The 15,111-nt window shown below is 38.4% G+C and overlaps 1 protein-coding gene across 4 annotated transcripts in view; it reads right to left on the bottom strand.

The window, feature by feature from the left end:
- LOC127872860 (ubiquitin carboxyl-terminal hydrolase 34-like) overlaps window positions 1-15,111 on the bottom strand; it is a 130,260-nt gene that overhangs the window by 85,966 nt on the left and 29,183 nt on the right. For all 4 annotated transcript variants that reach the window (XM_052416301.1, XM_052416302.1, XM_052416303.1 and 1 more), the window contains 5 exons: window positions 11,773-11,920; window positions 9,688-9,860; window positions 8,362-8,586; window positions 4,863-4,994; window positions 3,847-4,008 (listed from right to left, as the gene is read on the bottom strand). In XM_052416301.1, coding sequence (XP_052272261.1) covers window positions 3,847-4,008; window positions 4,863-4,994; window positions 8,362-8,586; window positions 9,688-9,860; window positions 11,773-11,920 — 840 coding nt within the window. The remainder of the gene's footprint in view (window positions 1-3,846; window positions 4,009-4,862; window positions 4,995-8,361; window positions 8,587-9,687; window positions 9,861-11,772; window positions 11,921-15,111) is intronic.

The raw sequence follows: 15,111 nt of genomic DNA, 5'->3' as shown, positions 1-15,111 counted from the left end.
CTATTTAAATAATGGAATTGTACTTGCAGTCTTTGGCATGGAACCAATATCTCATAAATTATTTTGAGTATGACATTTTATTAGCATAATATCTCCAAATAGTTATAGTGTATTTGGGCAACGGTGGTTTTTGGAGATGTTAACTTTGGGCGTTTATCTGGGAGGAAATAAGCCGCTTTCATTTTTAAATAGTTGGGCTAAGAACTACTTGTAATCCAACCCAGGAATTACTGTGAAACCATTATATATCGTCAGGCATTAATTTTCGTATATTTCGTCAGTCGACCGATTGACGAATTCAAGATCCTAACGAACAATTATGTCTCATATTTGAACAAATTAAGACTGAATTACCAAAGGCATGAGGCACTAAAATCCAACGTAATCCACGCATACATACTCCGTCTGTTACGTAATCAAGATAAATCCGGTTTTGACACAAAAGGGTGTAGATTACACAGCATACTTAACTTACACATGACATTGCTCTAAAACGTGAAAGCAGTACAGCTGTATCGACTGCGTTGACTTCGTTTAGGTAGAGTTGTAATGATAAGCGCTAATTGTTAACAACTTTATTACCCATTGTGTGCATTGTGTTTTTCAGTGTTGTTGCAGAAGATTATACAGCCTCCACGCACCGGATTAGATCCGGATCAAAGACAATTAACAAAATTAAAAGATGGTGATGTATATACTTACCGTATACATTCTCCGCATTGATTACAAATAAGTACAGAACATTTTGATTTGTGTTTGGTTGTTTGCTTTAAACTACAATACAGGTGTAAAAATAGCTGCTGCTTCGTTTTATGGGCTATCGATCTTTTTAATCATTGACATCTTTTACAAGTTTTACAATACATGTTTCAAATAATTGTTCCTTGTAGCAATTGAAAACGTAACAGGTAAAGAGAAATTAGCAATCATGACGATTAGTTCCATCCAAACGTGGGAAAATTGTTTTCAAAAATTCACTTTTATTTTTGCGCGATTTCCAGGAAATCCCTGGAAAGCACGTGTTTCAAATGACTGAATATGACGCAATAAAACATTGCTTTGTATCCTATTGCATTCAATCTAAGTTAAACTCAATCGTCCATTGGTTGTTACAATTAAATCTGAACTTTGCCCTATGAAACCGCTGTCCCATAATGCACTGTTAATTTTACACTTCCGAAATTATTGAACTTAAAGTGATCAACTATTTACGATGCAAAACTCTTGAAACTTTATTGAAAAGTGACCAAACAGTTTGCTAACACTAATTTTAACCAATAATCTTCGCACCTTCTCTAATTTGCTCTGATATTAAAGGTAAGATTGTTATTAGTTTGGCCATGATAATAAATGAATAGGACCAATTGGCAACTGGCTTCACTGTTTCAAACCTGGGTTTCAAACACGCGTTAACGGTTATTCGATCCCACTAATCCGCTAATCATAATAATGATACCCCTATGGGGGCAAATTACTGATCACCTGATAACAAAAGACTAGCATATTGACATGTGACAAACAGGCGCCACCTCCTGCAAGTGACTCAAGTGCCCTCTTTCCCCACTGCGATTTTTGCAACCGCGATATATTTCGGACAAACAAATCGGATATTGACTGAAGCATTTTTTTTTCAAAGTCAGGAATTGGCGAATTTAAGTGCTGACGAAAACGTCATTTTTATAAAAATGACAAAATTTCGTGCTGGCAAAAATAAATGATTTCACAGTAATAGAGAATACATCAGCTGATATAAATGAATGCACAACACCAAACAGTAATTGAATAGAAATCAGGTAGAAATGCTGAGTCACACTCTTGGTCCTCACATATTGAAGCCTCAGGATCAGTTGGACCTCATAAATTAACAAGAGCACCGCCTTGCGGGTGCAGACCGCTCATCTATTTTCTTTTTAAAGGTGAAGGGACTCTCATTTTCAATCACAAAGGAGGGAGGGGTGGAGTGAAGAGGGGTGTATAGTGTGGGGGTGTGGACATTTATTACATTATCTTCCAAAAATGCGAAAAAAATGCACACAAAAAAAATGCCAGGGGGGAGGGGGGGGGGGAGGTATTCTTTGGTGCGATGGTTGCACGGTATTTCAAACATAAAATAATAAAAATAAATATTTGTGTTTTTTAACCGTTAAAAAAAAAAAAAATTGGGGGGGGGGGAGGTGGGGGGGTATAGTGTGAGGGTGGGGGGGTAATTTGTGAGATGATCTTAAAAAAAAAAAAAATTGGGGGGGGTTGAGTTGGGGGGGATATAGTGTGAGGGTGTGGTGTTAATTTGTGAGATGATCTTAAAAAAAAAAAAAAAAATAGGGGGGGGGATTCGGGGGGGGGGGGGGGGGGGGGAGATTCGGGGGGGGGGGGGGGATTCGGGTGGGGGGAGGGGGGGGTGGGGGAGATTCTTGGGTGCAATGGTTGTAGGGTATTTCAAACATAAAATAATAAAAATAAATAGTTGTTTTTTAACCGTTAAAAAAAAAAAAAATTGGGAGGGGGGGGGGGGGGTATAGTGTGGTGGTCATTTGTGAGATGATCTTAAAAAAAAAAAAAAAAAATAGAAGGGGGGGACACGGGGGATGGTTTGGGTGGAGTCTATTGTGGTATGTCAGGTAAGAGTAGTTTTGTCAAAGTATCAATCAAATCTAATCATAAATAAAGAAGTTATGGCAATTTTAGCAAAAGTTAATAATTTGACCTTGAGTCTAATCATTCAAAGGTCAAGGTAAAATTCAACTTGCCAGGTACAGTAACCTCATGATAGCATGAAAGTATTTGAAGTTTGAAAGCAATAGCCTTGATACTTAAGAAGTAAAGTGGATCGAAACACAAAATTTAACCATATATTCAAAGTTACTAAGTCAAAAAAGGGCCATAATTCCATAAAAATGACATCCAGAGTTATGCAACTTGTCCTTTTACTGTACCCTTATGAAAGTTTGCGAGTGTTCCAAGTATGAAAGCAATATCTATGATAATTTAGGGGTAAAGTGGACCAAAACACAAAACTTAACCAAATTTTCTAAGTATAAAGGGCCCATAATTCCGTCCAAATGCCAGTCAGAGTTACATAACTTTGCCTGCACAGTCCCCTTATGATAGTTAATAAGTGTTGCAAGTATGAAAGCAATAGCTTTGATACTGTAGGAATAAAGTGGACCTAAACACAAAACTTAACCAAATTTTCAATTTTCTAAGCATAAAAAGGGCACATAATTCTGTCAAAATGCCAGTCAGAGTTACATTACTTTGCCTGCACAGTCCCCTTATGATAGTTAGTAAGTGTTGCAAGTATAAAAGCAATAGCTTTGATACTTAAGGAATAAAATGGACCTAAACACAAAACTTAACCAAAATTTTCAATTTTCTAAGTATAAAAAGGGCACATAATTCTGTCAAAATGCACGCCAGAGTTATCTAACTTTGCCTGCCCAGTCCCCTCATGATAGTAAGTAAGTGTACCAAGTTTGAATGCAATAGCATTTATACTTTCTGAAAAAAAGTGGACCTAAACGCAAAACTTAACCAAAATTTTCAATTTTCTAAGTATAAAAAGGGCACATAATTCAGTCAAAATGCACGCCAGAGTTATCTAACTTTGCCTGCCCAGTCCCCTCATGATAGTAAGTAAGTGTACCAAGTTTGAATGCAATAGCATTGATACTTTCTGAGAAAAGTGGACCTAAACGCAAAACTTAACCGGACGCCGACGCTGACGCAGACGCCGACGCCAAGGTGATGACAATAGCTCATATTTTTTTTTCAAAAAATAGATGAGCTAATAAAACACACACACTTAAAGAGAAAATTAAACTCCTGAACCAAACACTCATTACCAACCTGTGATGTCCTTGGCCCCTGGTCGCCTTGTGGTCTCCTTGACGACACCTCCTCCACAACAGTTGGCACATTGCCAAGGCCACTGGGGCTATTCTCTCGCTGTTGCTGAGATTTCTTGGCCATTACTATTTCTTTCTTTCGTCTGAGGACCAACTGGTGAGCCTGGTATGTCCCATCAAAGTTAACAATTTATTGTCAACATTCACATCTGTGAATTACTAAATCTTCATCAATTCACATTCAATGGAAAAAATGTCGTGGTGTGAGTGCCATCATATAAATGCAGGGTTTACTTTGCTATTTGCCAAATTGCCCAAAAAGTCATACATTTACCTATTACCCTAAAGACATTTTAATTTTAACTTTTTGTTAATACCAGCACATGACATAGCTATAAGTATTAGTGGACTGTTCCATTGTTGTCTTCATATAAAACAAATTCAACAGGTAGCCTTAATCTAGAATTTAAATCTGAAACTTCTACATCTGCTGAACATTTCTATATCAAATACAAAAGTATCATGTTTGACCCTTGAACAAGCTTAATTTGTTACTTTAAAGGCAGATTGTTGTGTCTGTAACCTCTCGCAGGAATTACTCCTGCAAATTGCTATTTAATAGAAGTCCATTCAATAAACTTGAAGGAATTGCAACCGAGGGTAACAGTTTTCTAGCATGAACATCGTCACTCATAACAGAGGTTGTGCAAACATTGCAATCCATCAACAAGAGTTACTTAGGAACAAAACTTGACCTACAAACACAACATTAAGTTACCCAAACAGCCCACCTTTCTGAGCATAGGTCAAAACATAAACAAGGAACTGAAATCCAATATTAAAATATTTTTAATCAAGTCTAATTTTGCTTACAAAACCTCTCTCTATAATTTTAGTTAAAATCTATTTATTTTAGCTTGATTGCACTGAAAGCCTGAGTCTTATTAATCCATGACCACGTAGTCACTAAGCAGACACCATATCCTCAATGGCAAGGCGACCTCTCTATTGCCTCACCTGGTAGTAACGTGCTTGCCGGGTAGGATCCTCTCCCTCCTCCTCCTCCTCCTCTTCTTCCTCCCCCTCTTCCTCCTCCTCATACTCTGACTCTTCCTCACTGTGCTCCTGACTGCGTGCCTTCATAAGCTCCTACAAACACACACAACTCTCACATGATAAATCGTCGCTTTGCATTGATTTGCGGATTTTATTTTTTGTAATTTAAAAAAAATCTTGAATGGTATTATTTGCAATATCTTAAAGCCTTACAATGAAGTTTGGACCTAATTTTAATGACAGGCATCTGTGTGACAGGAATCTGGAATCGAAATGATTATGTTTTTAATGAGATTTCTATGCACTTTGTAAGGCAAAATAATGGCATCAGACAAATAAACAGTTTGAGATGATTCTTGTTTAGAGAGAAACCAGTTATGTGGGTTTCCTTTGTATTATGTGTTTAACAGTTTAACAACTTCACACAGTTGTATGTTTGTGACTTTCAGTGCTAAGTTGACACTATTTTACAAAAAACATCCATGCATCAGAACTGACAAAGTGAAATTCTATCAATCTGAACCACTTCTGTGGAAGATCTGACTTTCGTTATTATCTTATCATCTGCATGAAAGTTGTATCTTATACTGAATGTAAAACAAAACAGGGCTGCATTTTAGTGTCATTATGATGTTTAATTATAATATCATGCCCTATACATTAAAAACAAAACTTTCTCTAACATCATCAAAAAATAAAGGAAGGCAAGTTGGCTAAATTTATTTCCTGAAAATCAATAGGGGTCATCTGACAGTCATGATAAATGTACCTATGAAGTTTCATGATCCTAGGCCTAAGTATTCTTGAGTTATCATCAGGAAACCATTTTACTGTTTCGAGTCACTGTGACCTTGACCTTTGACCAAGTGACCTGAAATTAGGGTCATCTGCCAGTCATGATCAATCTACCTATGAAGTTTCATGATCCTAGGCATAAGCATTCATGAGTTATCATCCTGAAACCATTTTACTATTTCAAGTCACTGTGACCTTGACCTTTGACCTAGTGACCTGAAAATCAATAGGGGTCATCTGCCAGTCATTATCAATGTACCTATGAAGTTTCATGATCCTAGGCGTAAGCATTCTTAAGTTATCATCCGGAAACCATTTGACTGTTTCCCGTCACTGTGACCTTGACCTTTGACCTAGTGGCCTGAAAATCAATAGGGGTTATTTGCCAGTCATGATCAATGTACCTATGAAGTTTCATGATCTTAGGCATAAGCATTCTTGAGTTATCATCCAGAAACCATTTTACTATTTCGAGTCGCTGTGACCTTGACCTTTGACCTAGTGACCTGAAAATCTATAGGGGTCATCTGCCAGTCATGATCAATGTACCTATGAAGTTTCATGATCCTAGGCCTAAGCGTTCTTGAGTTATCATCCGGAAACCATCTGGTGGACGGACGGAAGGACCAACCGATGGACCGACCAAAACAATTGACGAAATGACTTAATTATCCCAGCGAAATTCTTTAGTTAAACTCTTCATCAATGTATATAAAAATAGTATTTTTGCAACTGTAATTAAAGTGTCACCAAAGGTTGATCGGATTATTTAATACAAACGACATTTTGTAAGCCTTAGAAATCACATTCCTGACAAAATAACAACTACTTAAACTAGCAAATTAATTCAGAATTTTAAGAAGTTGACAACAAAACTTTTTTGCAATTTCAATCACACATCCATTTTGGTGTTTTTTCCACTATAGCAATGTGTGTTTTATTCGACTAAAGAAACAATGCTTATTATCTTAATAGATTTCCAATAGAAAACATTTGTTTTCACAAAAAAGTGTATTTAAAAATTTCACTGAAGTAACACTTCACTTCCGGGCTATGCTGTATCAGAATCCCGGTACTCCACCTGAAGTCAACAATGTGTAACCTATATCTGACTTTCCGAAGTGCCCTCATCAACACAACACAGAATGATTGATCACTGGTTTTATTTTATGCTTTCCAGTGGTTCATAGAGAAATATCAGTGAATTAAAACTGATATTTCACTGTTTCAAACAGTGAGAATTATCGATAATTTTCACTATATACTGTGAAATGACGTCATTTTTTGACGAAATGACTTAATTATCCCAGCGAAATACTTCAGTTAAACTCTTCAACAATGTGTATAAATGGTGAAAAAAAAGCATAAAATAAAAAGAAAATTTATTGGATTCGGTGGAATATCGATTTTAAATCACTCATGATCATAGAAAATATATTTTTTCTATGACCACTTGTGAATTAAAATCAATATTTCACCAAATCCAACAAATATCCTCTACTTCTTGTGTGTATATTCTGTCTATATTTAAATTCCATATAAATATAGCATCATCTGGAATACAGCAACCCCCTGTTCAGTGGAACTACACTGTTTGCGTCACTGTTATACTGTGATTTGCGGGAGGCAATAGATTTAACTTCAGACAGGTGTGACTTTTTTGTCTAGCCTTTATATTATCTCATTTTTGCTTACCTATTTCTTTTGTTTTATGTTTGGTACGGCTACATATTTGTATCGTAATAATTGCGAACCAATTCTTACCATTTTTAAAACTACATGCATACCATAAGTTTTGTTTATAATATTTTGTTTATAATGTTAAAGGATTTCCTTTCTAAAGAATAATCTAGTGTACGCGGAAAGTGTCGTTTTTGATAAGTCTTTGCTGACTGGTTCTTGATAAGTCTTTGCTGACTGGTTCTTGATAAGTCTTTGCTGACTGGTTCTTGATAAGTCTTTGCTGACTGGTTCTTGATAAGTCTTTGCTGACTGGTTCTTGATAAGTCTTTGCTGACTGGTTCTTGATAAGTCTTTGCTGACTGGTTCTTGATAAGTCTTTGCTGACTGGTTCTTGATAAGTCTTTGCTGACTGGTTCTTGATAAGTCTTTGCTGACTGGTTCTTGATAAGTCTTTGCTGACTGGTTCTTGATAAGTCTTTGTTGACTGGTTCTTGATAAGTCTTTGCTGACTGGTTCTTGATAAGTCTTTGCTGACTGGTTCTTGATAAGTCTTTGCTGACTGGTTCTTGATAAGTCTTTGCTGACTGGTTCTTGATAAGTCTTTGCTGACTGGTTCTTGATAAGTCTTTGCTGACTGGTTCTTGATAAGTCTTTGCTGACTGGTTCTTGATAAGTCTTTGCTGACTGGTTCTTGATAAGTCTTTGCTGACTGGTTCTTGATAAGTCTTTGCTGACTGGTTCTTGATAAGTCTTTGCTGACTGGTTCTTGATAAGTCTTTGCTGACTGGTTCTTGATAAGTCTTTGCTGACTGGTTCTTGATAAGTCTTTGCTGACTGGTTCTTGATAAGTCTTTGCTGACTGGTTCTTGATAAGTCTTTGCTGACTGCACAGGTTTATCTGGGAAGATACTTAACACACATGCATTTAGCCCAGTTTTCTCACAATGCCGCTCAAATGGACTGACAAAGAACAACTGCATACCTTTAACTTCTGCTGTTTCAAGAGTTCTTCTTCGTCTGAGTCCATGTACTCATATTCCTCCTCCTCCTCCTCCTCATCATCAGGGTCAAGGTCACTGGAGCTCTCCCCCTCCAGGTTGCCGTGTTTGTGCACATGCTGCACATGGGCCGCGTGCTTCCTCGTGTGATGGTGCAGGTGTTGGTGTTGGCCCTGCTTACGCCGGGCCTGGTGAAGCTTTTGAAGTGACTGCAATTCATTGGGATGTTTTTTACAAAGTTTTCGCGACGTAACAGTAGTCACTTTTGACTTATTTACAAGTATCATGTATAATACTGCAGTAATATAACAGTGGACATATGAAGCAAGTATACAATATCTTACTGATATTTTTTTTTAAACAGACAAAACATTGATGAATACAAAAAGAGAATAAGAATACAAGTTCAGAAGTCCATAAAATCAAAGCAACAAGCAAATTCGTTGATTTGATATCCCCGCCATTATACTTCTGGACACAAGATATGGCTCCGGACACACAAAAAAAAACATTTTTTCAAATTACAAAGGGCCATAACTCTGTTAGTATTCGATGGTGTTCAATGCCATTTGGCGTGCATCATCCTCTTATCCATATATATACTCATACCAAGTTTCAATGAAATCTGCCAAAGCACTTCCAAGATATGGCTCCGGACACAAAAGTGCCGGGCGGACGGAAAGAGGGACGGACGGACAACGCCAAAACAATATCCCTCCGCCTGGCGGGGGATAATAAGAATTTCATACAACTGCAAACAAATTCTGCTCTACGAGTAAACAAGTCAGTATTTGCGTTTAGAATTTCACTTAAATAAACAAATTTGATTAATAATACTATAATGAGATAGCGTACATATTTTATTTAACATTCCTTGTTCAAGTTCAGATTTTGCTTGAAGATTGAGAAAATCAATAACGATAATTTTTCAGGGCAAGCTTCGCTAATCTGTATTGAATAAAGAAACTAAATCACACTTTACAATAACAAATACAAAACTATAATTTTTACTGTTATAATACACATTTTTAGACTTCTGAACCCCCCAAAGAATCTCTCAGACACATTGTCTTATAACCTGTAAAATTATACCTGATCTGCTATCAATGTTTCACAGCATGAAAGGATATTTATTACTTGAGAAGATTTCACACATATTCAAAAGTAATTGAAGGAAATATGTCAGCATCAAAGCGAGATAACACATTTTACACAAAATCCAGTCTGATGATGCCCTGATGTTCAACAAAAATCGAGTTTTTTGGGATCATATTTGTCTGACAGATTCCAGGACATTTACAATGGCTAACCTCAATGTCAATGCCCTCCATGCCCTCACTGGAGTCGTCTGACTCCATGTCCTCACTGCCTGACTCCCCGCTGTCAGCCTCACCCTCGTGGTCGCCATGGTTACTGCAGTCACATGACTTCCTCACTACCACACCTTCCCCCACCTCCCCCTCCTCTTCATGGGCAGCCTCATCTGAGAAACACAACATGGGTAAACACTGTGATTAGACTCTTCCACACACGACAATCATATCTGATCTAGAAAAACGGGGCTTAATGGATGTGAGTAAAGTGTTGTACCAGATTAGCCTGTGCATTCTGCATTCTAGTAACTTGCAGGCTGTTCAGGTTTATGCTGTTTGCTGCTCATCAGTATCTTAGGTCTATAAATGAAGCCTTTAATAGAACTTAAATGATGTTAAACTAGAGCTTTGTTACAGACGTGACGAATACCCCCACATGCCGCATTGACACATAATATTTTGCATGTCGTCTTCACAAAAAACAGCGGACACCATACTCAATTTTTAAAACGCAATAAGTGACCCCTTGACCTAGTTTTTGACCCAGAAAGTCCCATGTTCTAACTTGACCTTAAGATCATCTCCATAAAACTTCTGACCAAGTTTGGTGAAGATCGGATGTAAACTACTTGAATTAGAGAGCGGACACCATGCGGAATGTTAAAAAACGCACTTAGTGACCCCGTGACCTAGTTTTAGGCCCAGAATAGCCCATGTTCAAACTTGTCCTAGAGATCATTTAGATAACACTTGTGACCAAGTTTGGTGAGGTTTGGATGAAAACTACTTGAATAAGAGAGCGAAAAACATGGTGAGGTTTAAAACGCACTAAGACACCCCGTGACCTAGTTTTTGACCCGGCATGACCCATATTCATACTTGGCCTAGACATCATCTAGATACAACTTCTGACCAAGTTTGGTGAAGATTGGATGAAAACTACTTGAATTAGAGAGCGGACAACATTGTGAGGTTTAAAACGCACTAAGTGACCCCATGACCTTGTTTTTGACCCGGCATGACCCATATTCAAACTTGCCCTAGACATTAACAAGATACAACTTCTGACCAATTTTGGTGAAGATTGGATGAAAACTACATGTACTTGAATTAGAGAGCGGACAACATGGTGAGGTTTAACACACACTAAGTGACCCAGTGACCTAGTTTTTGACACGGCATGGCCCATGTTCGAACTTGACCTACACATCATTTAGTTACAACATCTGACCAAGTGTGGTGAAGATTGGATTTAATTTACTTGAAATAGAGAGCAGACACAATGCTCAATATGTAAAACGTACCAAGTGACCCTGTGACCTAGTTTTTGATCTGGCATGGCCCATGTTCGAACTTTGCCTTCAGATCATCTAGATAAAACTTTTGACCAAGTTTGGTGAAGATCGGATGAAAACTACTTCAATAAGAGAGAGGACACCATGCTGAATGTTAAAAAACACACTAAATGACCCTGTGACCTAGTTTTTGATTCGACAAGGCCCCTGTTCGAACTTGGCCTTAAGATCATCTAGATACAACTTCTGACCAAGTTTGGTGAAGATCGGATGAAAACTACTTGAATTAGAGAGCTGACAACATGCTGAATGTTTAAAACGCACTAAGTGACCCCGTGACCTAGTTTTTGACCCGGCAAAGGCCCATGTTTGAACTTGGCCTTAAGATCATCTAGATACAACTTCTGACCAAGTTTGGTGAAGATCGGATGAAAACTACTTGAATTAGAGAGCGGACAACATGCTGAATGTTTAAAACACACTAAGTGACCCCGCGACCTAGTTTTTGACCCGGCAAGGCCCATGTTCGAACTTGGCCTAGACATCATGTAGATACAACTTCTGACCAAGTTGGGTGAAGATCGGATGAAAACTACTTGAATTAGAGAGCAGACACTTAATACGGACCGACCGACAGACAGACAAGCTCACTCCTATATACCCCCCTAAACTTCGTTTGTGGGGGTATAAAAAATCTTTAATTTCATTTGATATTCTAAGGGACTTCAAAAGTGTCAAAGTGCGTATCTTAGTGGTTAAAGGGATAGGCATGAAATCAAGCCCCTACCTTCGCTGTCCAAGACGCTCTCTCCCTCATCTGACTCTTGACTCTCAGATTTACGCTCACGCACTCTGCGCCTCTGTCCTGGTTTCCACTTCAGTTTTAGCTCCCAGCCTTTGCCTGATACATCAACTTCTTCAGGGGTACCAGGTTGCTGCAAAACATTAGAGTTAAGATTGAGTTCATGGGAAAACAAGGCTTAATGAATGTGAGTAAAGTGTTGTCCCAGATTAGCCTGTGCAGTCCCCACAGGCTTTATCGGGGCCATTATTGTTTCGGCTTTTAAAGAATTTCTAGTTTTAAGGATGTCTCTTCTGAACAAAAATCCATTGTAGATGGAAAGTCTTCCCTGATCAGCCTGTGAGAGCAACCCATATGAAAGTCTTCCCTGATCAGCCTGTGAGAGCAACCCATATGAAAGTCTTCCCTGATCAGCCTGTGAGAGCAACCCATATGAAAGTCTTCCCTTATCAGCCTGTGAGCAACCCATATGAAAGTCTTCCCTGATCAGCCTGTGAGAGCAACCCATATGAAAGTCTTCCCTGATCAGCCTGTGAGAGCAACCCATATGAAAGACTTCCCTGATCAGCCTGTGAGCAACCCATATGAAAGTCTTCCCTGATCAGCCTGTGAGCAACCCATATGAAAGTCTTCCCTGATCAGCCTGTGAGAGCAACCCATATGAAAGTCTTCCCTGATCAGCCTGTGAGCAATATGAAAGTCTTCCCTGATCAGCCTGTGAGCAACCCATATGAAAGTCTTCCCTGATCATACTGTGAGAGCAACCCATATGAAAGTCTTCCCTGATCAGCCTGTGAGCAACCCATATGAAAGTCTTCCCTGATCAGCCTGTGAGCAACCCATATGAAAGTCTTCCCGGATCAGCCTGTGAGAGCAACCCATATGAAAGTCTTCCCTGATCAGCCTGTGAGCGACCCATATGCATTTAGCCCCGTTTTTCCAGAAAGAGACTCTTATATATAACAGACAACAGGATAGTGACTTTGGTAAGTGCCCCACCCCCTCCTAACTGGGTGCACCAAAACTTGTCTTTATTTAACAAATCTTTTCCTGTATTAACCTCATTGTGGAGCAATATACAAAATCAAAAGGAAACAAATCCTGAAAAGAGCAAAAAACAGTCCATTTTATAAAACACAAAAAGCACATATTCTTGACAAACTACATACCATTGGTTTATGTATTACCAGTAGTTTACCATGCATTAAGATGTAACTAATATCATGTTTCTTAACTCGAAATTAAAGAAACAAGACTATTGTCAAGCAATATAAGTCCCCTACCGGCTTAACCATTGTGAGAAATTCCACAATTTTCAGATTTTTTAAATATATATTTGTTGCCATAGCAACCAGAATGTTTGACGTAGGAACAAACTGAAACTAGAGCTTTGTCACAGAAGTGACGAATACCTCTTCATGCTGCATTGAAACATAATATTTTGCATGTCGTCTTCATAAAAAACAGCGGACACCATGCTCAATTTTTAAAACGCACTAAGTGACCCCTTGACCTAGTTTTTGACCCAGAAAGGCCCATGTCTTAACTTGGCCTTAAGATCATCTCCATAAAACTTCTCATTAAGTTTGGTGAAGATCAGATGTAAACTACTTGAATTAAAAAGCAGACACCATGCTGAATGTTAAAAAATGCACTAAGTGACCCTGTGACCTAGTTTTAGGCCCGGAATGGCCCATGTTCAAATTTGTCCTAGAGATCATTTAGATAAAACTTGTGACCAAGTTTGGTGAGGATTGGATGAAAACTACTTGAATAAGAAAGCGGACAACATGGTGAGGTTTAAAACGCACTAAGATACCCAGTGACCTAGTTTTTGACCCTGCATGACCCATATTCAAACTTGACCTAGACATCATCTAGATACAACTTCTGACCAAGTTTGGTGAAGATTGGATGAAAACTACTTGAATTAGAGAGCGGACAACATTGTGATGTTTAAAACGCACTAAGTGACCCCGTGACCTTGTTTTTGACCCGGCATGACCCATATTAAAACTTGCCCTAGACATTATCGAGATACAACTTCTGACCAATTTTGGTGAAGATTGGATAAAAACTACTTGAATTAGAGAGCGGACAACATGATGAGGTTTAAAACACATTAAGTGACCCCGTGACCTAGTTTTTGACCCGGCATGGCCCATGTTCCAACTTGACCTACACATCATCTAGTTACAACTTCTGACCAAGTGTGGAGAAGATCGGATTTAAACTACTTGAAATAAAGAGCGGACACCATGCTCAATGTGTAAAACGTACTAAGTGACCCTGTGACCTAGTTTTTGATCTGGCATGGCCCATATTCGAACTTTGCCTTAAGATCATCTAGATAAAACTTCTGACCAAGTTTGATGAAGATCGGATAAAAACTACTTGAATAAGAGACAGGACACCATGCTGAATGTTAAAAAACACACTAAGTGACCCCGTTACCTAGTTTTTGACCTGGCAAGGCCCATGTTGGAACTTGGCCTTAAGATCATCTAGATACAACTTCTGACCAAGTTTGGTGAAGATCGGATGAAAACTACTTGAATTAGAGAGCGGAAAACATGCTGAATGTTTAAAACGCACTAAGTGACCCTGTGACCTAGTTTTTGACCCGGAAAGGCCCATGTTCGAACTTGGCCTAGACATCATGTAGATACTACTTCTGACAAAGTTTGGTAAAGATCGGATGAAAACTACTCGAATTAGAGAGTGGACACTAAATACGGACCGACAGACAAACCGACTGACCAACCGACCGACCGACTGACAAGTTCACTCCTATATAACCCCCTAAACTTCGTTTGTGGGGGTATAATGACGTGCATAATGTCCATATTGCCATCTATGCATGTTTCAAGTTTCATGAAAAATATTAAGAACTTTAAAAGTTATCGCAGGATCCAGAAAACCACCATTTCAGCAGTATTTCTAGTCTATGTGTTGCCATAGCAACCATAATTTTTTACAAAGGAACGAAATGAAATGACGTGCATAATGTCCATATTGACATCTATCCATGTTCCAAATTTCATGAAAAAATATTAAGAACTTATAAAGTTATCGCAGGATCCAGAAAAGTGTGACTGACAGACTGAGCGCAAACCATAAGTCCCCTCCGGTGAAACCGGTAGGGGACTAATAAGCTTGCAAGGATTAAAATATACTGCCACTCAAAAGTTAAATATTTATTAAGGACTTTTTCGACTGCTCTATCAGGTCCGATAGTTGCACCTTAGTTTTATGAGTCATGTGTTATAGTGAAATTATAAATATTTGTGCTGCTTCATACATAATTGTTTGTTGTTTAAAACA

The sequence above is a fragment of the Dreissena polymorpha genome, chromosome 3, assembly GCF_020536995.1.
Source record: "Dreissena polymorpha isolate Duluth1 chromosome 3, UMN_Dpol_1.0, whole genome shotgun sequence".
NCBI classification, from domain to species: domain Eukaryota; kingdom Metazoa; phylum Mollusca; class Bivalvia; order Myida; family Dreissenidae; genus Dreissena; species Dreissena polymorpha.
The sequence above is the reverse complement of the archived record's forward strand: the minus strand, read 5'-3'. Positions and strand labels throughout refer to the sequence as shown.